A 25,711-nucleotide genomic window follows, 5' to 3' on the forward strand; every position below is an offset into this window, starting at 1 on the left:
CGCTGCGTGAATGGTATAAAAGATGGTGATTGGTCTCATCACACCCCGAGCCCCACTTGGCGGGTTCGGGGCGTGACAAAGTGGTGTCAGAGCTTTAGGTTATAGATTCTACAGACTTTAGGAGGATTAATACCAGAGTATAGGTTCGAGTTAAGATGAGGGTAAAAACGGGTAGTTTAAGGTATCGATAGGAATTTGAATTTTGTTTCGTAGCCTGGAGGCAGAAATCCCTTGACAGACTTCTGTGATTTTCTGAATCAGTCGACGGTTTTAGAAAACTACTATAAATCCATCGACGGTGATGTTTCCAAGCAATGAGACTGAAACTTGGAATTAGAACTTGAAGGTTGAGATGATTGTGGTTAATTGGGTGTTGGATGTTTAATGGAGGATTTGAATATTAATCTGGTTTTTTGTTTTATAACTGCACCAATTATGTTAAGATGTGGAGATTTTAAACTTGCCTTTGTGATATCTTTAGGATGGATCCCAGAGGTAAAGAAGTGGATACTGGAGGGGAGAACGAGATGGGGGTTTCCAGCGGAGATGAGATTGAGACCTCCTGATTGCTGCGAGGTATAGCTCGACAGGTCAGGGAAGAGATGAGGTGAGACCCCGGGGATCGAGCTACCCACTAGTGAACCAGGGATATTCGATTGATCAATTCACCTTCTTGAAACCCTTTTCTTTTAGGGGAGTTGCCAACCCAATCGTAACTGAGAATTGGGTGCAGGATATGGAAAAGATATTGACAGTGCTGGATTGCACTGAGAAACAAAAGGTTCTCTTCACCACTTTCAAACTGACAGGAGAGGCTGAGTGGTGGTGGCTAGCAGTGAAGCTGTTAGAAGAGTAGCAAACAATACCTACTATTATATATGATATGGAAGCGTTTCAAGGAGGTCTTCTACAACCTGTATTTTCCCGCCGCCACCAGGAATGCAAAGGCGGAGGAATTCTTCAACTTGACTCAGGGGCAACTCACTGTGCAGTAGTACGCTACGAGGTTCATGGAGCTTTCTCGCTTCGCTCCTTTCATGGTTCCAGATGAATATAAAAAAGCGAGGTGGTTTGAGAGGGGCTTAAAACATAGAATCCACGAGCATGTGGTATGCTTACAGAATCCATTATACCCCGTAGTTTGGAGAAGAAACAGTGAATTTCACCCAACACCTACAGTACCTGCAAACACTGATCCCTTATTGTACAACAGATGTGGCCAAAACTATCAAAACACAAAAAGCAAGTCCTTGCAGCTTGAACTTATTTTCTTAATCTGTTGCAAGAGTACATCAACATGTAAAAAATTCAACCAGCTAGGGGCTGCTGGTGCAGTTAGGCCAGGGCACATGCTTAGGAATTCTTGTCTTAAGCACTGGATTACTCTCAAAGAAATTGGTCGGCCGAAGCTCAAATCCAGCAGTTCTTGTCGGCATCACTGGAAAATCTTCTTGATACGGGACATGGTGAAATGCCATGTTGTGCCATAGCACAATATCCTGGCTTTCAATCTTTCTATTTCTGCACATTAAACAAAAAGAAGAGAAGAAAAACTAGTTCAAAATTTTGCTTCGCATGGATGCTAAACACAATTAAATGGTACCTGAGGCTCCAAACAGCTAAGGTGTCATCCCCTCGGCTCTGATCAGCATATAGCCCTCCTGCCCATTTTTCAGACTCATTATAGGGAGTAACCCAGACAGGATACTTGGTGAAGGCTGCACGGATTTGTGGGAAATCATCATCAGACAAAAGAGGACTGCACACAGGCCCTGGAATCAACCTATACCCAACATAGTTCCCAAGCTTGGTCTTCTTGTTAGGATTCACCACTAGGAGCTCTGCTGGATTCAAGTAGTCCACTTGAATTCGGGCATCTGATTCTGTTTTGGCAGTTTCTCTAACAACAGTCCAATAGCTCTTTCTTGGTGAGTCATTGTCCCTCACTCGCTTTCTCACCAATTTGGCCTTGACAAAGGAGTTGGCATCGCCATCCACGTCGAGGTCAAGATAATAGGTCCAGAAGTGATCATGGTATACTCCTACAGTGTTTTCTGCAAACAATGTCCCATAGACAGCCTCCTTTATCTGGTTGACATGGGTGTATGGGACACCCTTGGTTTCTAGTACACCAGTATGCCCAACCTGTAAGGCAAAAAAAAAAAACAGTTACACAGAATATAAAATAATAAACCATCCATTTTTTTGTGAATTTTGGTATGCTGGAATGGAGTGGATTAGAAGTGGAATGAAATCAAAAACTGTATGACGAACATGTAGAAATAGAGAAATCAATTCTATTCCATCCATTCCATTTACATTAGCCAGGAAATAAGCTCTTTTCAGTACTTTAAAGGACTTGATGTAAATCACACGATCCAAACAGTGTAGCAGCAGCAGCTTATTGTCAATATAAGAAAGCCATGTTGTACCTGGACTATGATGGAACCACTGGGTTTGAATTCCCAATCAATTATATAGTCATAGTTGCCCACCGTGGAGACCATCCTCGCCACGAGGCTAACCTCTGGTCTAACCTCCCTTATCTGTCAAAACATCTGATCCTCATTTAAAACCACCACAACTGCTTTGTTTTTATTTTTTACTTCTTTAGAAATTGGTCACATGAAATACATATGACAACATTCTGCTTTGATTCTCAATGTAGAAATATGATTAAAAGAGTTATTCTGGAGAACTAGACTGAAGCAAAAACAAAACAAAACACATTTCCCTATGGGCACTCTTCTGAGTTAAAAAAAAAAAAAATGTAGGTGTTGAGAAACTACTTACCACCTCTCCTGGGATTGCAGTCTCAGTGTGACGCCACATAACGTTCCCAGCCGACCGTTCAAATATGCAGAAGGCATTTGGTATTTTCACAGGCTTACCATCTTGGCCAGCATAGTACTGATCCATAAAAACAGCATTGGCAGGGCAGTCAGAAAGGGGCTCTAGTGGCACTGCACATAGACCAAACCCGTATTCACCTATATCCAAGAAGGCTTTGTAGTACCAGTCCTCGGTTGGATCCATGTATGGTATAAATTGCTCTGATATGTACCCTTTGTACAACACCCGGCGATATCTTTGCTTCTCAAGATCATAAATTGATGCAAGAGATATGACTGGACCTGCTCGAATATCAAAACCCAGATGGAAGACCCAATTTGCCCACCTGATTATGCAATTTACAAATTGAAGATTGTTGGTTAATAAGCTTTGGGTGTAGATTTTTCGATAAATCATCCCTATAGAGAAGGGGATAAAGTGGCAGATGAGTTGACTCGACAAGGTGTTATGGGGAGGAATAGTTTGTTTACAAATAGTAGTCAACTTTCTAGAGTTATAAGGTTTGTATAGATTGGATAAGTAGGATACGGCTTATATGAGGTATGTTTAGTTAGTTTCCTTTTTGTATTGGTATAGGATTGTTTTCTTCTTTTGTTTGGTTTAATGCATGGGGTGTTTTATTGGTCATTTGTAAGCCCCGAGTGTCCTTTTGTTTTCACAGTATTCCTCCGTCATAAGTGAGGGTTATTAATAAAATTAAGAAATGAGGTGCACCCTCTTTTACCAAAAAAAAAACCTTTTTCAGTAAAGAGGTAACAAACTACATTCTCCTTAAATCTTCTTCTTGTAATAACACTGGTTGTAGGTACTATGTAGTTTTCAATTCCCAGATGAACATCTAGTGAACTTAATTGGAGAACTGCTCGAGGAAAAGATGCTAGTGATTGTCCTTAATCACATCGGAATTCCTTAGCATAGTTTTCAAATTTTACCAAAAAATTATCAAAAGGAAAAGGAAGTGGTGGTGGAGGGCTAGACCATGTACCCATTGTTGAGTACATATGTAGAGACCCGAAGAATTATGATATTTAAATAATAAAAGAGGGAGAAAAGGGAAATTGTAAAGGAGGTCACAGCAGGTTCTCGTCGACAGGGACACATGTCTCGTCAATGAGAAATTACTGAGAGGCTATTTTCAGCTCTAAATTTCGTCGATAAGGAATAAGCATTCGTCGACGAACTTCCTTCGTGACCTCGTTGACGAAGTGACATGGCTCGTCGACGAGTGCAGGTGTATAAATAGCTCAAACTCAATTTTCAGCGCATAATTTTCATGCAGAATTTCCTTTCTCTCTCTCTCTCTCTCTCTCTCTCTCTCTCTCTCTCTCTCTCTCTCTCTCTCCTGTTCGTCCCCTCTCCCTTCTCTTTAAGATTCTGGGTCCATTTTTCGTCAGATCGACGATTCGAAACCACCACGACACTTCTGGGGAAGTTCTCTTCAAGTCTGCTGGAGTGGATCGTTGGTGGGGCTAACTTGGACTTCATCCCAAGTTCCGGGTAAGGCTTTTTATTTAGTATTTGGCTTTCTTACAATTATAAAATAGGTAGTACTCGAAGAAATACTAAAGTTTTGTTCGAGGCGATGTTGTTTACAAGGTGTTGAACCGAGAATCCTACAAGTGCAGGACTAGTTATTTTAGGGGCTTTCCAAAAGGCAGATAAGGGGATAAACTAAGTCAGAATTTCATGATAATGTATTTATTATTTTACAGTATTTAATTTCAGATAAATATGTATGTTGTAGAATTATATTGGAAATAATGTTGTTGATCAGAAATATGATTAATACCTATTTTGTGTGGCATAAGTAAAATTAACCATGAAAAATTATGATGATGGAATATTACATTTACAAAACATGTATGTTTTTACTGCTTCCGAGAAAATGTTAAATGATTCAGGGATTTTCAAATCGGGGATTTTATATGATATGTCGGCGTACGGGCCGAGGTTTTTATATGATATGTCGGCGTACAGGCTGAGGATTTTATATGAAATACTAGTGTAAGGGCTGAAGATTTTCATGATATGTTATACAAAATTATATGAAGATATTAACTTGACAGTTATTATTATAAAATAGTCATGTATCATTATTTGGAAATATATTATATGTTATCAGAACTTGGTTGGCTTGGTTTAAGCTTTCACGAAGCACAGTACCGTAGCTATATGATCACGATCATGATTATGTTAGTGCTACCATTTGCCGTATGGGGCAGTGAGAGATCTGCAGTCGATGTGGTTTATTGTAGGGCAGGCGTCCCTCTGGTGTCCGGACCAGGAGGGGCAAACCCATTGTACTTACAGAGTTTTGATTGATCTAGCGTGGTCAGCCAGCCATTGCTAGGTCCCGTCTTTGGGCCGTACAACTCAGTCATGTGGGGGTAAGATATAACACCAACCAACTATCCATCTATGGTGTTTTCTATGTCCAGCTATATGAGATAATTTATATGTATAGAAATCCAGTATGTTATACCATGATATGATAAAATATGTTATCCACAGATATGATACGGGTAGATTTACTAAATATGATTTTTATACTGTTATATGTATATCACGGAATTACTCATGTTGCCACACACTGATATTAGTTTATTTCTCTTACTAAGAGGTGTCTCACCCCAGTTATCTAAACATTTCAAGAGCCCCAGATAGAAGAACGGATAAAACTCCACAGCGTTAAAGTTCAGTTGTTTTACCCTGTCTAAAGGGTAAGTCTTGTTGCTAGAGTCTAACAGATTTTTAGGTGGTGACCTTAGGCCACTTTTAGATGTTTTGGGATATGTGTAAGTATATGATAGTTGTCGTAAGGCTCTGGTATTGTGTTGGTTGGACAATTTGATATGTATATGATTTTACGTTTCTTGCTGCTTAAGATTCTGTGTTGTGTTTCAAGTATTTCCCTGGTACTCATGGGTCCAGGTTGATTATGATTTTTCAGAATTATTATATTAGATATTATTATGAAAAAAAATATGGTAAGATAAGCAGGTCGTTATAGTTTGATATCATAGCCTAGGTTGCTAGGTTCTGTAGACTTTAGAGTGCAGCAGAAACGATACTAGAGTATAGGAAAAGGATTTAAGGTTTTGTTCTACTGTCTAGAGACGGGACTTTCATGGTGGTTTCTGTGTTTTTCCTGGGATGACGATTTCAGGAAAACCATAGTAAACTATTGTTGAGTTATGTTCTTAGAATGTAGGACTGGATCTAGAAATAAGATGAGAATGTTAAGTTAGGGGACTATGTTAGGCGAGTAAACTCTAAATCATGTTTATTGTTTTTCAAGATGGACCTTGGAAGAGTTAGTGCCCATATGAGCGGAAGTGATGGTGCAGGGCCCTCGAGTGTAGGAGGGACTGATTCTGATGCAGTACTACGCAGCGTGGCTCAGCAGATTATGGCTAAGATCACTAGGAGCTCCAGAGAGCAGGGAGGCCCGTCTACAGGCCATGGGTGCATGATAGAGAAGTTTACCAAGATGAATCATCTGGCATTTTCAGAAGGAGTTGATCCTGCAGCCGCCGAGAATTGGATGCAGGAAATCAAGAAAGTTTTGGTCATATTACAGTGTACGGAGGAACAAAGGGTCCTCTTCGCCACCTATAAACTCGTAGGGGAGGCCTAGAGGTGATGGACTGCTGTGAGACTTCTAGAGCAGCAGAGGACGACGCCAATAGCTATGACATGGGACCGATTTAAAGAATTATTCTTTCATAGATATTTTCCAGTCACTATCAGGGAAGTTAAAGTGGAAGAGTTCCTAAATCTGAAACAAGAATAGCAGTCAATTCAGCCGTATGTGGCACGGTTTATAAAGCTATCTCGCTTCGCTCCGTACATTGTTCCTGATGAAGTAAAGAAGGCGAGGGAGGCTATCAAGCTCCCCGTGGTGACCGGCAGAGGAATGTAGCTCTAGCGATGGTCTATGCTTTGACGCCTGGGGATGCTGAGACAGTCGGCGATGTGGTGACAGGTATGATTAACATGTTTTCATTTAAAGTTATTATATTGTTTGATTTAGAAGCCACACATTCGTTCGTGTCTATGGAGTGTATTAGATTATGTGGGCCAGAAACACAGTTGTTAGACACCAAACTATTAGTAACTACACCGACAGGGTCAGTAGTGAGGTGTAGTAGAGTGCTCCTAGACTATCCAGTTGATATTCAGGGAAAAATTTTGCCAACAAATTTGATAGTATTAGACATGCACGGGTTCGATGTAATTTTTAGTATAGACTGGTTGGAACCAATTACGCCAGCATAGACTGTCGTTTGAAATAAGTAAAATTCAAACCTCTAGGAAGACCAGAATTCGAGTTTATAGGGTCACGAGTGCAGTCTCCACCTCAGCTAGTTTTAACTATTCAGGCGAGGAGACTACTCCTGAGTGGTTGTAAGGGATTCGTGGCCTTTGTGAAGGAAATGAGAGGAAATGAAATGAAGCTCACTAGTACGCCACTAATAAAGGATTTTACAGATGTTTTTCCAGATAAGTTACTGGGCTTGCCACCTAATCGGAAGGTAGATTTTCCTATTGATCTACTCTCAGGTACAGCGCCGATCTCTAAAGCACCTTATCAAATGGTGCTAGCATAATTGGTAGAATTAAAGAATCAGTTATAAGATTTGCTTGATAAGGGATTTATCCGACCCAGTGTATCTCCATGGGGAGCCCCAGTGTTATTTGTGAAGAATAAAGACGGGTCCATAAGGATATGTATAGATTATAGGGAAATTAATAAGGTGACAATCAAGAACAAGTATCCTCTACCCCGTATAAATGATTTATTTAACCAGCTCCAGGGTACACGAGTGTATTCTAAGATTGACTTCAAATCAGGCTATCATCAGGTGAAAGTGAAAGCAGAAGACGTCTCGAAGATAGCTTTCAAGACCAAATATGGGCATTATGAATTCCTCGTTATGCCGTTTGGTTTGAGGAATGCTCTTGCTATATTTATGGACTTGATGAATAAAGTTTTTCACCAATATTTAGACCAGTTTGTTGTTGTTTTTATTGATAATGTACTAGTCTATTCGAGGAGTTATGAGGAGCATGAGACATATTTAAGGCAGGTTTTACAAATGCTCAGGGAAAAGAAGTTATACGCCAAGTTCAGCAAATGTGAATTCTGGCTCGAGAAGGTTGTGTTTTTAGGGCATATCATCTCAGGGGATGGAATTTCTGTGGATCCTAGCAAAATTGATGCGGTAGTGAATTGGGCTAGACCAAGGAACGTCCAGGAGATCAGGAGTTTCTTGGGGCTAGCTGGGTATTATCGTCGTTTTGTTGAGGGATTCTCGGCGTTATTAGGGCCTCTAACACGACTGACTAGGAAGAATACCATATTTGAATGGGAGAAAAATTATAAGCAGAGCTTCCAGGAACTGAAGCAAAGGTTTGTCACGACACTAGTGATAATCATCTTATCAAGGGGTGAGGGTTATGTTATCTACAGTGATGCATCCTTGAAGGGACTTGGTTGTGTATTGATGCAGCATGATAGGGTGGTAGCGTATGCTTCCAGGCAGTTGAAAGAATATGAAAAAAACTACCCTACCCATGATCTTGAATTGGCTACAATAGTACATGTACTAAAGATTTAGAGGCATTACGTGTATGATGAGCAATGCGAAATCTTCTCTGACCATAAGAGTTTAAAGTACTTTTTCACTTAGAAGGAACTAAACATGAGGTAGAGAAGGTGGTTGGAGCTTATTAAAGATTTTGATTGTACTATCAGTTACCACCCAGGAAAAGCAAACGTGGTAGTTGATGCATTGAGCAGGAAGTCTGTGGGACCAGCACTTGCAGCTATGGAGATTCATTATCTGAGCATGATGGATTTGGAGAGACTCGGCATAGAGTTGGTTGAGATTGGTTCTCAGGTATGTATTTCCAGTTTAGTGGTGCATCCTACTCTACAAGAAAGGATTAAAGTTGCTCAAAAAGATGATCCAGAATTAGCAGAGGTAATGATCAGAGTACAGAGTGGTCAGGGAGAGGAGTTTAGTATCACAGATGACGGGGCTTTGTGGTTCTATTCTAGATTATGTGTTCCTGCTAATGCTGATATCAAAAATACAATCTTAGAAGAGGCTCACAAATTTTTATACACAGTTCATCCTGGAAGCACGAAAATGTATAGGGATCTGCAAGAGTTTTATTGGTGGAGTGGTATAAATAAAGAACTTGCTAAATATGTAGCACAGTGTTTGACGTGCCAGCAGGTAAAAGCTGAGCACCAGAGACTGGTGGGCCAGTTGCAGCCACTTTTTATCCCAAAGTGGAAATGGGGTCACATATCTATGGATTTTATTTCAAGGCTGCCGTCGGCAATGTATGGCCAGAATGTAATCTGGATGATTGTAGATTATTTGACTAAGACCCCCTATTTTCTTTCCATCAAGATCAGCTACTCCATTAACAGACTGGCAAAGATTTATATTAAGTAGATAGTCCATTCTCACGGTGTGCCTATGTCTATAGCGTTAGATTGGGACTCGCGTTTCACGTCACAATTTTGGAGAAGTTTACAGGAAGCTCTAGGGTCTCAGTTATCTTTTAACATGGCATTCCATCCTCAGTCAGATGGGCAGACTGAGAGGATGATTCAGATATTAGAAGATATGCTTCGAGCATGTGTGCTAGACCTTGTGGGTAGTTAGACCTAGTTTATGCTGCTGGTGGAGTTTGCGTACAATAATAGTTATTAGGCCAGCATTGGTATGGTACCGTTTGAGGCTCTCTATGGTAGGAGATGTCATTCTCCTTTATATTGGGATGAAATAGATGAGCGAAGAGTTGTGGGGTCATAGTTAGTACAGCAAGCATATAATAAGGTTCAGCTCATCAGAGACAGAATCAGTGCAGCTCAAAGCCGACAAAAAAGTTACGCCGATAACCATCACAGGAAGTTGGAATTTGATATCGGTGACCATGTGTTTTTGAAAATAGCTCTGTTAAAAGGGGTTATGAGATTTGGGAAGAAAGGTAAACTTAGCCCTAGGTTCATTGGCCTATTCGAGATTCTGGAGAAAGTGGGGCTGGTTGCCTAAAGGCTAGCTTTACCACTTGTGTTGTCTAGGATACACGACGTATTCCACGATTCTATATTGAGGAAATACGTCATAGATCCTTCTCATGTGATCATTATGGTGAATCAGAGTTCAGTGATTCACTAATTTATGAGGAGGTAACAGTACAGATTCTAGTCAGAAAAGAGCAGGAATTACGTAATAAGAAGATTCCTTTAGTAAAAGTCTTGTGGAGAAATCACGCAATAGAAGAAACATCTTGGGAGCTCGAGGAACATATATGGCAGAAATATCCACATTTATTTAGTGGAGCTCAGTTGTAATCAGAAAAGTGGAAGTAATTATGTAATTTTTCTTTTGCAGATTAGTCAATATATGTAATAGTTTAGTTAGTAAGTAATATTTTAGTTTTGGGAGAATTTTATTTTATATATGTAATCTCCTAGAACTCTAAATGTAACCACGGTATTCCTCTGCCATAAGTGAGGGTAAGTAATAAAATAAGTAGACTGTTTTCTTTAGGGGATGATGAATTGTATGGATAGTAAATTTTGAGAGCGAAATTTTTATAAGGAGGGAAGAATGTACAGACCCAAAGAATTAGGGTATTTAAATAATAAAAAAGGATAAAAGGGAAATTGTAAAGGGGGTTCACGTTCGTCAATGAAGTGGCTTATTGGGATTGTCGACGGGGACATGTGTCTCGTCGACGAGAAGTTACCGAGAGGCTATTTTCAGCTCTGAATTTCATCAACGAGGAATAAGCATTCGTCAACGAACTTCCTTCGTGGCCTCATCGATGAAGTGACGTGGCTCGTCGACAAGTGCAAGTGTATAAATAGCTTAAACTCGTTTTTCAGCGCAAAATTTTCACGCAGAATCTCCCTCTCTCTCTCCTATTCATCCCCTCTCCCTTCTTTATAAGATTCTGGGTCCATTCTTCGCTAGATCGACGATCCGTAGCCGCCACGACACTCCTGAGGAAGTTCTCTTCAAGTCTGCTAGAGTGGATCGTTTGTGGGATTAACTTGGACTTCGTCCCAAGTTCAGGGTAAGGCTTTTTATTTAGTATTTGGCTTTCCTACAGTTATAGAATAGGTCGTACTCGAAGAAATACTGAAGTTTTGTTCAAGGCGGTGTTGTTAACAAGGTGTTGAACCAGGAATCCTACAAGTGCAGGACTGGTTATTTTAGGGGCTTTCTAGAAGTCAGGTAAGGGGATAAACTAAGTCAGGATTTCATGAAAATATATTTATTATTTTACATCATTTAATTTCAGATAAATATGTATGTTGTAGAATTATGTTGGAAATAATGTTGTTGATCAGAAATATGATTAATACCTATTTTTTGTGGCATAAGTAAAATTTACCATGGAAAATTATGATGATGGAATATTATGTTTACAAAATAAGTATGTTTTTACTGCTTCCGGGAAAATGTTAAATGATATAGGGATTTTTCAAACTGGGGATTTTATATGATATGTTGGCGTACGGACCGAGATTTTTATATGATATGTCGGCGTACGGCCAAGGTTTTTACATGATATGTCGGCGTATGTGCTGAGAATTTATATGAAATATCGGCATAAGGGTCGAAGATTTTTATGATATGTTATGCAAAATTATATGAAGATATTAACTTGACAGTTATTATTATGAAATAGCCATGTATCATTATTTGGAAATATATTATATGTTATCAGAATCTGGTTGGCTTGGTTTAGGCTTTCACGAAGCACGGTATCGTAGTTATATGATCACGATCATGACTATATTAGTGCTACCACTTGCCGTACGGGGTAGTGGGAGATCGGCAGTCGATGTAGTTTATTGTAGTGCAAGCGTCCCTCTGGTGTCCATACCAGGAGGGGTAGACCCATCGTACTTACAGACTTTTGTTTGATCAAGCGTGGTCGGCCAACCATTGCTAGGTCCCGCCTTTGGGCTGTATGACCCAGTCATGTGGGGGTAAGACATAACACCAACCAGCTATCCATCTAGGGTGTTTTCTATGTCATGTTATATAAGATAATTTATATGTATAGAAATCCAGTATGTTATACCATGATATGATAAAATATGTTTTCCACAGATATAATATGGGTAGATTTACTAAATATGATTTTTATACTGTTATATGTATATCATGGAATTACTCATGTCGCCACACACTAATATTAGTTTATTTCCCTTACTGAGAGGTGTCTCACCCTAGTTATCTAAACATTTCAGGAGCCCCAGATAGAAGAGCGGATAAAGCTCCACAACGTTAAAGTTCAGTTGTTTTACCCTGTATGAAGGGTAAGTCTTGTTGCTAGAGTCTAATAGATTTTTTGGGTGGTGACCCTAGGCCACTTTTGGATGTTTTGGGATATGTGTGAGTATATGACAGTTGTAGTAAGACTCTAGTATTGTGTTGGTTGGATAATTTGATATGTATATGATTTTATGTTTCCTGCTGCTTAGGAATCTGTGTTGTATTTCAAGTATTTCCCTGGTATTCATGGGTCCAAGTTGATTATGATTTGTCAGAATTATTATATTGGATATTATTATGAAAAAAAATATGGTAAAATAAGCAGGTCGTTACAACATACATACATACATACATACATTTAAGTAATTAAACAGCATTGAGGGAGTGTCACCTATGTACAAAAAAGACTTTGCTACAAGATTGTAGAGATCAATGTTTTAAAAGGCACAATTGAGACTTGTCTGAGGACCATATGGGCCTAAAATCCGTGAGGCATAGCATAAATAAACCTCAAAGGCGAGAAGATAATATAACAAGATTTATGCATTTGCACAAAAAGTTCTTTGTGCTTTTTAAGTTGATACTTATTATTAGGCATTTTAGGTTTGTGAATTTTAAGCTAGATTCTATTAGTAAACTAGGGCCAGAAAAATTTAATCAAATGTACATATGAAAGGATTAAGGAATGCTCTAATATGAATGAACCTTTTCAACTCTGAAACAAACCTTTCTTAAACGATTGAGAGTTGCACACATGGGAGCATGAGCATGATTTGAACTTTCAAATGTTATAATTATCCTTAGCATAGTTTACATGAATGAATTTAAGCACACATTCTTAGAATGGTCAACAATTAATTTAGAAATCATATTTTATTTTTTTCCTAATTTTATTTGTAATTTTCCTATTTTTTCTTATTTATTTGATATATATATATATATATATAACTTGTTTATATATTTTAATATTAAAAATAAATTTGCAAAAATACTTATGCCTTAAAACTTTGAAGCTTACCTTCATCTTAGTAGGGCTAAAACACATTTCCTTGCGCCTTTGTGTTGGCCTAATAAGGTTTAATCTCGTTTTGATAATTAAAAACAAAGGCATTCAATTGTGCTATTAAGTGTATATACATGTATTAAAGTATTAAAGTACAACAAAAATGCAAAATGGAAAGTCGTGAAGCATACAAGAGGATGGCATTTTTCTATGATCATGGAACTCATAGAAAAAAAAAGAGGATGGCATTTTTCTATGATCATGGAACTCATAAAGTCCAAGCTTGAAGAATCTAAGTTCAAGCTTGAAGAATCAAGAGAATTTTTGTTATGTATATTGAAATTAGGATTCATGTAAGTACAGTTCACTTGATTATTGTGACGAAACTCTTAGGTGACTTAGTTGAACCCTAGGTACTTCAAAATTATTGGAAAACATTTTTTCAAGTGCAAAAGTTATTTCAAAACACTAAAATCATTTTTGGAATAAAAAATATAAAGGATTTTGTATTTCAGGATGTTTGGGCGCCCGAGGCAAAGTGCTCAATTGACCAAATGCATAGTCTGAACACTAGTCTAGCATTAGGAAGTTTCAGGCGACCAAACCTCAGGGTTCAATCAACTAAATGGCTACTGCCATTTTTAATTTCCAGACGCATTTGGTTCGGGTGACCGAACCTCAAGGTTCAATCGACCGAATGGCTACTACAATTTTAAATTTCCAGACTTAGTTGGCTCAGGCGACCAAACCTTGGAGTTCAATCAACCAAGTGGGTACTGCCAGTTTGGAAATTCCTGATTTAATTGGTTTGGGCAACCGATGTAAGAACCTGGCCTGTGAGATAAGAAATAAATAAATAAGAAAAGGGTAAAACAGTAATTTGAGCAGGCGTAGTCGATGAAGCCAGTTTTTTTGTCGACGAAGGCCCTTCTATTGTTCGGCGACGAAATTCAGAAGTTCATCGACGAGGAGAAGCCGAGAGATTTTGAGAAATCCTCAAATGTCTGGCTCATAGACGAGGTCACCACGACGTCTACGAACTCCCTTCATTGACTCATCGACGAACTCCCTTCGTTGACTCGTCGACGAAGATGCCACCTCATCGATGAGGTTGGCTGAGTCAAAGGCTCTATAAATATATTTTTCTTTGCCTCTTGGCCAAGATATCCAAATTTCTCTCTCTATCTCCGGAACTCGAAGTTCCACTCTCTCTCTCTCTAGTTTTCTTCACCATTCGTTGTTAGAATCGATGATCTAAAGTTATTGCGAGGATCGGGGAAGGAATCTCTACGTGTTCTGTGGAACGGATCTTCATTTTGAGGTATTCGGGTTTTGACCCAAAAATCGAGGTAAGGCTCTGTTTTCATTTCCATTTCGATAGATCTATAGATAATAAGATTGTAAGTAATTATCATACTATGATGTATAGGTTTTGGGAACTCGGTTCGTTGTTTAGGAGTCGTAGAGTTCATGTTGGATTTTCAGGGAAAGGTAAGGGGTTTCTGTTTGTATCAGTTATTTTTTCAATCAAAATCAGTGAAACTGTTGTTTACGATTATATCTATGATTTGGCTACTTATTTGGGAAAATATGACGAGTAAAATTATGGGGTTTTCGAGTTACAGTTTTGGGGAAAAGGGGGTTCAGGTTGCATCTCTAGTTTCGTAGGAAAACCGTATGTATGTTGTTAAGAATATTGTATGGAGATGGTCGTACCTTGACTTGTTTTTAAACTGTATTCTTGAAATCGTAATTAAGTATTTACCAAATAAGTGTGGAATGAACTATTTTATTGGAAATGTTCTAGGTTTGTGAAAGGTCGAACCGGTTGTGTACCGTAGGTTATGATTTGTTGAAATGAGTTATAAGGACATGAGTTCTCAAAATATTCCAGGTTTTATGAAAATGCCGAGTCGGAATAAGGCCGAACGTTGATGATAATCGAAGTGCGTCGGCCTATCCCCGAAGGCTTACATGTGGAAACGGGTCAGTATAATACCATAGGCAGAAGGTGTGAAATATCACTTTCTATACCGGTTGATCACCAAAGGGTGTGGGTTCACCAGATATCGTACCGGCAACCCATGGGAGCCTGGGGCTTCGCCATATGTCGGGAGCCCCATGTAATGTGGACCAGCTTCAGGCCGAAGAGTGTGACAACACTAGATATGGATCATGTGTTTGTGAGATATACTGGAATTGTATTGTGATTATATTGTAACTGCATTGAGAAAATACTAGAATTGTGTTATGTTTTATGTTATAATAACACTCATATGTCACACACTAATATAACCTGATTCGTCCTTACTAAGAGGTGTCTCACCCCTATTATACAAATGTGTTTCAGGTCCCTCAAATAGCAGGAACTAACGTCCTAGCATTGGGAGCGTGGTTGTCGGTCTAGCTGCATTTAGTACTAACGTAAGTATTGGTTTATGGCCGAGTTGTCGTGTTGGGTTTTGTAGACACCCGGGGCTTTGTTTTGTATTATGGGACCCAGATGTTGGTTTGTATAGATTCTAGTATGGTACGATGTATGTATGGAATGAACTTTTTCACTGCGTATATGTCATGTGTGTGAATGTGTATAGGGTGCACAAGAACCCCACGGGGTCAAAACCTCATTCATTATAGTATTTGAAATTAGGAATAGCTTCCTAAGAGGGGGGGTGAATTGGATTCTTTTTTATTTTAATAATTTTAGAGCTTTTGCTTATGACACCAAGAAAAACACAATTAATAACTGATAATCTCACTTGAAAATACTGAAATTTAAATTCACAAGCCAATCAATGAAACCAAAGCAATTCAACCACTCAACCAAGAATATTAGTACTTTTGTCAATTTCCCTGTGAATGTTTACCACCTTCTTTGAGTAACCTCTTCGTATGCACTTCTCTTGATTAAGATTTCCGCAGATTAACCAACGTACTCCCTTTTGGGTTTCTGCAAACGGTTAATCAAAACGTACTTTCTAAATATCAAGAGTCTTTGTTTATGTCTAACTTTAAAACCTGTAACCTGCACTTACACAACAATAGCAAGTACAGAAAATAGAAAGTAAAGAATAGAGAAAGACCCAAGGTTTTTATGAGGTTCAGCTTCAACACAGCCTACGTCCTCACCCTTGGCAAAATACCGAAGGGTTCCACTATAGCAGTTCCGCAAACGAGTGGAACAACGCCTGTTTACAATCACTCCTTGGCCAAGGCTAGAACTCGCCTTCTCCAAATAATATACTCTTGTTTGGTCAACGATCCAACAGCCTGGAATCGTCCAAAATCTACAAGAGAGATATCAAAAAGCCGGTGTACAAGAGATGCTCACACAAAGAGTAGATTAGTACAAATTTAAACTATGTACTTCAAAAGATAAATATCAAGAAAGAAATACACTTTTGAAGCTAAACAAGGATTTCACCAAATTCCTTTTGCTCCATATGAGAAATTAGTAATCTTTCTTCAGGAATTGATGAGTAAGAATATCAGGATCACAATACTTTTAGCTTGCAAGAGATTGAACAAGGTGAGACTTTGAGAGCAAGAGAGCTTGAGAGATTTTCAATGCTTGGTGTGGTTTTGATTTACAAAAACGATGTATTTATAGGCTTTCAAAACAAGTTTCCTTGTTGCAAAAGTTTCCTTAAAGAGTTTCCCAAGTTGTTAGAAAAATTGGGGCTCAAACGGCTATATTTTAAAATATTAAATTTTAAAAAATTTCTCGTTGAACAGTGTTCAGATGTCTGAGGATTCGAGTTCAGACGTCTGAAGTTCCTGAAACCCTTTAAAAATTTAACTGGACACAGGGTTAGATGTCTAAAGAAAGGGTTCAGACATCTGAGGTGTAGGGTTCAGATGTGTGAAGTATCGAGTTCAGACACTTGAACTGCTACTGCCTGTTTCTGTTTTGATCCATAAAATCTTCAGACGTCTGCACTTAATCTTCAAACGTCTAAAGTAATTCTTCAGATGTCTAAACATGAAGTTCAGTCATTTGAAGTTGCTACTTCAGACATCTGAACTGAAAAGTTCAGTCATCTGATCTGCTAAGAACCTGTTTTAGAAAATATTTTTCTTTAAAAAAACTAATTTGCTCTCTTATGATTTTTACAAGACTTATTTCAGAAATCTTAAATAGGTCTTTAAGTCCTCATAATCTCTTGGAAGAGCTTCAAAACATATTTCAAATGATATTTTAGCTTTTGAAATACTTACAAATTGTTTCCTAAGCTTTTATATGTCATGCTTGAATTCTTTCTCATTCGTTGCTATTGAAGTTCTTTGAAAATTTGCTTGAGATAACTTTATCTGCAAATGCCTTAGTTTCTCCTTGGATCATTGATTGGTTGACCCTCACTTGATTCATACTTGATCTTTACTTGAATCACACTTGATCTTTACTTGAACCAAACTTGATCCATATTTTTTGAAACACAAAAACTCAACCTTTCCAAGTTAAATAGTCATTTGTTTGTTATCACCAAAACCGATTGAAAGACCTTGTTAGGCCAACAGTATCATGTGTGTTTTGTATGATACAGGGACAAATTAGGTTACTAAAATCACACCTGGGACCCATTGCCGAGTTCAGGGCGTGACAACCGAACAATCAGTTCAGTCAACCGAAGCGTTCATGATAAGTTTTGCAACAGCAATAAAATCTCTAAAATTCTAACTAATCGAGCAATTAAACATGCCAACGGCTAGAATTCATTCTTATGAATAAATACCTATCCCTAAACGTGTTAAGAACACTAATTGATTGTGATTAACGCCGCACACTACTGAGAAATTTTTCTAAGTTCATTTTTCAAGCTTACTGCTTTTCAAAAATCAGAAAAACCCCTAGCTAACTCTTTAAGCTTTGTTTTAATCTTCTACTGAGAATGTATTAGAGTTTTGATTCGTGTACACAACCACTCCATTTAGAGAGTTATTCTTGTACAACTCTTATTTGATTACTTCTTTGTGAAAAGTAAGGTGTACTCCCAAGAAGGGGGTGAATTGGGTGTTTAAAAATTTCTTTGTAAATTCTTGTTTTACAAATTCTTTTAGTTAAGAATTAATCCTTTTTTTTCAATTTTAGTTAATTTGCAATCACACTCAACAACAACTTTACAATTACAATTATTTGTGATAGATGGTCAAAGCTTAAATATTCAAATTTTAGCTTTTCTATATCAATCCAATTAATGAGGTGAGCTTGATGTTGCAATATGGAATAAAATAGAAAATTCAACCAAACTTCCAAAATTCAAATATTGATATCAAATAAGTACCTTGAATTTAAGTATGTAACCAACCAATAAATTAATATGCTTTGGTATTAATCAATCAACGTACTCTCTTGTGGTTTCCGTAATATAATATTGATTAATCAACATACTCCCTTATGGTTTCCACAATTCCCAAAAGTAAATTAATTTTCAACAAATTAAGTACTCAACCACGCAATTTATATGTGCTGAAATTTAAAGAGAATAAGGAAGAGAGTGACACCGAGATTTTTATGAGATTCGGCTATACCCGCCTACGTCCTTGCCTTAGGCAAACCACTTAAGGATTACTATACCGCTCCCTTAACCGGACAAAGCAAACCTTTTACACACTCCTTCAAGTAGGATAGAGCTCTTCTCTCCAAGCTCTACCCCACGCTTGGTTAGTCAACGATTCAATTAACCCTGGACCATCAAAAACTACAAGAACAACAAGATACAATTTGGTGTACGAAGACACTCCCAAACAGAGCTAATTTGTACAATTGAAATCTGTATACTTCAGCAATATAATCAATATAAAGATTTGAAGCTCAATACAAATATCATCGTGGATTCTTTCCTGGATTGAAATTTCAGTAGAAAACTCAGAATTGATGAGAGTTTGATCAGCAAGAATCAATAAGAACTTTCAGGAAAGAGTGTTTCAGTAGGAGAACTTGAAAGAGAGAATGTTAGCTTGAATATTGATTTTGAATTGATTGTTGGTGATTGTTGATTTGTAATAAACATGTATTTATAGAGTTCTAAAAGTAATTTTCATGTTGCCTAAGTTTACTTGGAGTATTTCTCAAGTTTATACAAAGTTTGGAGCCCAACCAATCTTTTTTAGAAACTTTCCCACACTGTTTTATTTTAAATTTTTACAAACGTCAGTCGCCTGTCAAGAAGGTGTCAGGCACCTATCCCTTAAAAAACCAACGTATTTTCAAAAGTCAGTGTTGTGTCAGTCGCCTAAGGATGTTCAGTCAGTCGCCTAACAAAACCTCGAAAGCCTATCAGTCGCCTGAGAAGAATTTATGAGGCGCCTGTCAAGGTTCTGTTTGCATTTCTTAAAAACCACATAAAAGGTCAGTCGCCTAATAAAACTCAGTCAGATGCTTGAGCATGCAATTTTCAATTTTTAAGATTTTATTTCTAAAAACTCTTTTAGCTTTTAATTTTGGAATTTTTAATTTGAAACTTGAAAGATGTATTTTTTAAGGTCTTAAAAATGGTTCTCTAAATCTATAATCATTATTAAAGAGCTTCAAACATTTATACTGAAAATATGAAGTACTTACATGAGACTCTTAACATTATGAACTTTCTAAAACACTGAGTCTTCATGTAGTGGCTTCCATTCTTTTAATCTTTCTTTCGTCAGTTGTCTTTTTCTTTTTCATGTCTTTAAGTATATTCTTCATGTGGATATCTTTAAAAGACTTGAGCTTGATCTTTTTAAGAACTTGGTCTTTTTGAGCTTAATCTCTTTAACCAATCATTTGAGCCCTAAAACTGATCTTAGCAAAACATGTTAAGTTCATTTAGTTTGGTATCATCAAAATAAGGTTCTAAGCCTTGTTAGGCCAACACTTTGTATCTTGACGATTCTAGGATTAAATTGTTGACAAGCGAAAGGGGATCTTCACTTGAGAGGCTTCTCCGCCTATTGAAGGAAAGAGGCGTCTCTGCCTAGTGAAGGAGGGAATTGTAAAGGCATCTCTACCTATTGAAGGAGAAAGGCATCTCCGCTTATTGAAGGAGAGAGGTTGCTCCACCTATTGAAGGAGGGAATAGTGGAATCCTCAAGCGCGTTGCTTAAGGTAAGAACGTAGGCACGGATCGCCGAACCTTGTAAAAACAATGTCACTCTCTCTTGCTTAACTCTTTTATTTTAAGCATATTTATATTGATATTTATCTACTGTGAATACTATTATTTTCATTGTGTTGTTTGATCACTTGTTGGAATCATAGCAAAAACTCTTTTATATTTAAGCACACTTATATTGAAATTTATCTGTTGAGAATATTGCTATTATTGAGGAGTTAGAGGACTTGTGAAAATCATAATAGTTAAAATTTATTAAGGCTTTACATAAATTTTTTAAATACCCAATTCACCCCCTCTTGGAATCACACCTTAACTAACAATTGGTATCAAAGCACGATTACAATAAACCGAACAAGTGGTTTATTGGCCTCACAAGGTTTAGAATTTTGTTTTGAGGATAATAAAGCAAAGGAACTTAATATATTTGGTTAAGTGATGATTCAGGATCCAAGTGTTCAAGAACAAGTGCTTGACATAGTATTTTAAAAGCTCAAACTTAATGCTACAAGATCTTATGAAGTTAAAGACTATTGAAACTTAAAGTCAAGTCAAACATGAAGGAAGTCAAAGCAAATACGTAAAGACACTGAGAACAAAGCAAATACATGAAGACTTAGCGCTTAGAAAGTTATCTTTTAAGAAGTCTTATGTAAGTATTTCAAACTATTTCAATATGGATGCATGAAACTCTCTGGTTAATTACTTGGACCTAGATACCTTTTAAAATACTTGAAAAATATTTTTATAATGTCAAAAGTTATTTCAAAAAGGTTCAAATTATTTTTGAAATGAAAAGCATTAAAACGGGATTCTCCAAATTCTCTTTTTTTTTTCTATATCTACATTGATGTGCAATTTTCTCTATCAATTGGCTTCTTATCTTCAAAAATGTTCAACATGAAAGTTTTATGATTTTTTTCTTAGCTTTCTTTTGATACCAAGATCGTCTTATTTGAAGTTTTATAGTGAAAGTTATACCCCAAAATATTGAAAGGTAGTTGAAGCTGATAGCAGGACAGGTGACTGAAATTTTATGAGCTTTTTAAGAAAGCAGACAGAACCGAGTCATACGACTAACCTCTCAGGATAAGACTACTGATCCTGTACTATGTTTCAAAAATACGTTGAATTAAAAGATCAGACGACTGACCCTAATAGTTCAGTCGACTGACCTTCGAGTTTTAATTTTTAAAAATAACGTTGGAAACTTTCCAAAATTGATTGTTTGAACTCCAAATTTTGTGAAAACTTAGGAAATACTTCAAGCAACTTGGGCAACACAAAAAATTACTTGTTAACTCTATAAATACATGTTGATTTCAAGAATTAAACAATAACTAGCAAGCACATGAAACAAATTCCAGAATACTACTGCTAAAATTTTCTGAAAGCTATTGTTGTGCTATTGCTAACAATGCTAAGGTTTTTCTCATCTATTTACATTAAGAATTTCAATTCTAAATCAGAAATCCGGTAACAATCATCAGAGCTTCATCTTTCTATATTGATTTAATTGAAGTATATTTGTTTTAAATTGTACTAATCTGCTCTTGTTAAGAGTATTACTTGTACGCAAGGCTCTTGTTTCTCTTGTTGTTTTTTATGGTTTAGGATTGTTGAATCGTTAGACTAGTAAAAATGGGTATTCTTGTTAGAGAAAGAATTGTTTTGATGGTTCAGGGGATTGAATCGTTGCCTAGCGGGAGGGGATTCTCGTTAGAGAGGCGAACTCCACCTTTGTGGGAGAGAGGTTGTAAATTTGGCCTAATAAAGAAAATTGGAATCCTTATAGCGGTTGTTTGCGGTAAGGACGTAGGTCTTGGGTTGAACCTTGTAAAAATTCGATTCTATGCTCTTCTCCCTACTCTCTTTAATATTCTGCAAAGATATTAATTGTGTGCATGATCTTTATATCTTACTAAACCTTGAGGATTGCAGGAATCTTAATTTTGAAGCACATCTAAACTCAGCATAAAATAACTTGCTTGGTTGGTTTGATAAATTCATCAAAGTTCTGATTTTTTGAATATTGAATCATTAGAAGCCTTAAAGAAGGTAATTAGGTGGCGGATTACTTAGCTCATCAAGGCAAGGGAGGCAACACGAGGAGATATTTTGTAGGTGATATGCTGTCGAGTAAAATGAGAGGTCTAATTCGTATGGATAAAATGAGTATTCCAAACTTTCGTTTTAAATTGGTATCATTTGGTTCTCCTATGTTTTCCTTAAGTTTCTATTTTGCAGGTAATTGTCATCAATTTGCAAGTATTTTGTTTTTGTTTTTATTTTTGTTTGTTTTGTTTTGTTTTATTTTGTTTTGATTCATATGACCTTATTTAGTTTGTTTTATTGGATTTTGGGTCATGTTTTGTTAGGTTTTTTTTTGTCTTATTGATTGGGATGGTTTTGCTAGTTTAATTGTAAATCAACTGTAACTTGTTTGTAACCATGGTTTTTCCCTGCTTATCAATAAATTTGGAATTTTCGTTATTTCCAAAACAAAAAATACAAAATCCTTTTTTAAATTGAAAGAGAAATGTAAAGAAAAATGAATTGCTCTCACCGTCTAATTCAAGTTTACTAAAGTTTCCAACAAAGGAAAATTCATTCCCAATGAACTTGATCATTGGAGAAGAAAGTTAATAATAATGGGACGGTGGGAAGCATGAACCACCAGTGATGTCCCCGGCGACGCCATGGCGGGGTGAAGACGAGAGAATCTCAACAACTTTCAGCACTGAGTGAGCCGGGCCACGTTGGGTGGGCCTTGCTGGTAGGCCCATATGACCGACAACCTCATGAGTCCTGTCCTCACTCTCTCTGTCCTTGTTCGGACTTAATAGTTAAGTTGAGGTGGCAACCACAGACCCATATCCAATTATTGGGCTGGGCCTTGCATTTGTTCGTGGGAGAAAATGAAAATTCACATTTAATTAATGCAAATAAATAAATAATGAATATAGTAATCATCATCATCATCAAACACATGCCTTAATTCATGTATGATATATTTTTAATCCGTTTATACATAAAATCAATAATCTCTATATTTTTTAAAATAAAATTTATGCAAAAGACATTGACCTTTTCTGAGATTTAGCAAAAAAAGACACTAGTCTCTTTGTGATTTCAAAAATTTTAAGGACCTTTCTTGAGAATTCAAAATTTTTAGGAACCTCTCCTCAAGTTTTTGTCAAAACGACACAAACACTCTTGTTTTTTTAGAAAAAAAGAAAAAAAAAAAACTTTGAAAAAAAAATTGTATCTTTTTGGCAGACCTCAAGATTTGTTGCATTTTTCAAACCTTTATTGAGGTTGGAGGTTAATAGAATTTTTTAAAGATTCTAATCTTTTTTATCAAATTTGAGGCAAGGCAAGATTTTTTTTTTTTTTTTTTTTTTTTTGTCCATAAAATTACATTTGACTAATTATTAACTATTAGTATTAGATTAGGTATATTTTGTTGTACTGTGATGTGACATGGTGTGATGATAAAAATAATATCCTTTTAAAAAATATTAAACTAAGCTAGCTTGGGAGTATTATTGATTGTGATTAATATTATAATTTGGTTAGGCTAATAATGAACTTGCTTAGCAAGCATCCACCAAAACAACAATTTATAATTTATAATGAGAAAAATTTTTACCTACACTCATTCCCAAAGTTAGGGTTTTAATGAGGGTATAGTGCGAAGGATTTACCTTACCTCTGCATATACCTAAAAACTTTTTTAGAAAACTTTATTTTATTTTATTTATAATCCAACCTCCAGTTATATATATACAATTTCTTTTTCTTTCAATTATTCTTTTTACTCTCTCGATATTCAAAGGTAACACCTTTTAAAGTTGAAATTATATATAGTTGATGTGATGTGGATTGTGAGATGATGAAATGTGAAATTGAAAAATAAATGTATATAAAATCAAAAAATCATCATAATTTTTACATAATTTTCTTTTTTATCTTTCCGTCCCCGATCTAAGACTAAAATTAACGGTGTGCATGGCAGAACTAGCAGTCTAGTATTAGCAAACATGCATGCACGTCATCAGTATGTATAATACATATATAGCTAGACAAACCTGACAGTGTGGCCCTCAATCCGGAACCCCGGTCCTTCCGGCTGCACGACGGCCATACCGCCGAGATGAGGCCCGAACGGCGGCGCCAGGTGCGACGCACGGTACTCCGTCCCTTCGGCTTTCGGCACTGGTACTCTCCTCCTGTCACGGTACCCAATCACTCTCATCTCCTCCACATCCACCACCGTCGTAATCCCCTCAATCGGCCTCACGTATAAACTCGGCGACCCCTCCACGTAAAAGCACAGAACCTTAAACACCCGCCTCCCCTCTTCTCCTCCGAACCACCCCACCGTCCACGCCCCACAGACGACGTCGGACAGCTTCAGTCCCCTCTTCTTTATCGACGCCGCGAACGGCGGGTACGTCAGCGGCAGCCTGCTCGCCGCCGTCTGCTCCTCGAACGTCAACATCGGGTACCCGCGCCGGCCGCCGGCGATCGTCTCGTCAGAGAGGATAGAAAGGGTCGAAAGGTCGACGGTGATTTCGTGGGTTGCGCCGTCGATGCGGGCGATGGCGACGGCACGGCGAGGTGGGGCGGCGGCGGAGGAGGCGGTGGCGTCGGAGAGCCAAGAGAGGACGGTAGGCTTTGGGGGTTCGAGGAGGGCGACGTAGTGGAAGGTGAGGTTGTGGGAGGAGGAGGGGTAGGAGGCAGCGATGAGGGTTCGGACGTGGGCGAGCTCGGAGGGGGTGAGAGGGTCTAGGGGATGGTACTGTTGGGGTATTGAGAATGTTGTTAATGGTAAGAAGAAGAAGAAGAAGAAGAAGAAGAAGAGGAAGAGGGTGGAGGAAGGTGGGAAGAGGAGTTGTAGTTTCTTGGTTGCTGAATCCATGGCTTTTGTGATCACCAGAGCCAAAGCTAGCACAGTTGATGGTCTGTGTGAGTGTGTTTTTCTAAAAAAAAAATTGTAGATGCTGTTGCCACTATATCTAGGGCCGGCTCTTCTGTTAGGCAGAGGTGGTCGCCCAAAATTTTTTTAATATAATAATATATTTTTGGGACCTTAAATTTTTTTAATTAAATAATGTTAACATTATTTATTATACTCTCTTACTTTTCAACTAACAAATAAATGAAATTATATTTTAAAATATAAAATAAATGTAATTTAATTCTTTTTCTTTTTTCAAGTCTCATTAATTTCTCAACTAATAACTTTATTATATTTTTAACTATCTATTACTCTCATTTCTCTCTCTTAGCCTCTCTAAAAAAATCTTTCCATCTCTCACACTCTCTCACTCTCATCTCTCAGTCTTTCCATGATTTTTGCTCCGACTCTTGTGTTTATCATCTTCAAGCCTACGATTTTCTGTAATTTTCATCAATCCTAATTTTAAATATAAAACTTTAATTAG

The 25,711-nt window shown here is 37.4% G+C and overlaps 1 protein-coding gene across 1 annotated transcript; it reads right to left on the reverse strand.

The window, feature by feature from the left end:
* Positions 1 to 1,140: 1,140 nt before the first annotated feature.
* LOC131150167 (amine oxidase [copper-containing] alpha 2, peroxisomal-like) lies at positions 1,141 to 25,300 on the reverse strand. The gene is made up of 5 exons (XM_058100752.1): positions 24,353 to 25,300; positions 2,794 to 3,178; positions 2,433 to 2,546; positions 1,604 to 2,145; positions 1,141 to 1,521 (listed from the first exon to the last, which is right to left on the reverse strand). The coding sequence occupies exons 1-5, from the start codon at positions 25,183 to 25,185 to the stop codon at positions 1,317 to 1,319; spliced, it is 2,079 nt and encodes a 692-aa protein (XP_057956735.1). The 5' UTR covers positions 25,186 to 25,300; the 3' UTR covers positions 1,141 to 1,316.
* Positions 25,301 to 25,711: the final 411 nt, after the last annotated feature.

Source organism: Malania oleifera, chromosome 3, assembly GCF_029873635.1.
Source record: "Malania oleifera isolate guangnan ecotype guangnan chromosome 3, ASM2987363v1, whole genome shotgun sequence".
Lineage (NCBI taxonomy): Eukaryota > Viridiplantae > Streptophyta > Magnoliopsida > Santalales > Ximeniaceae > Malania > Malania oleifera.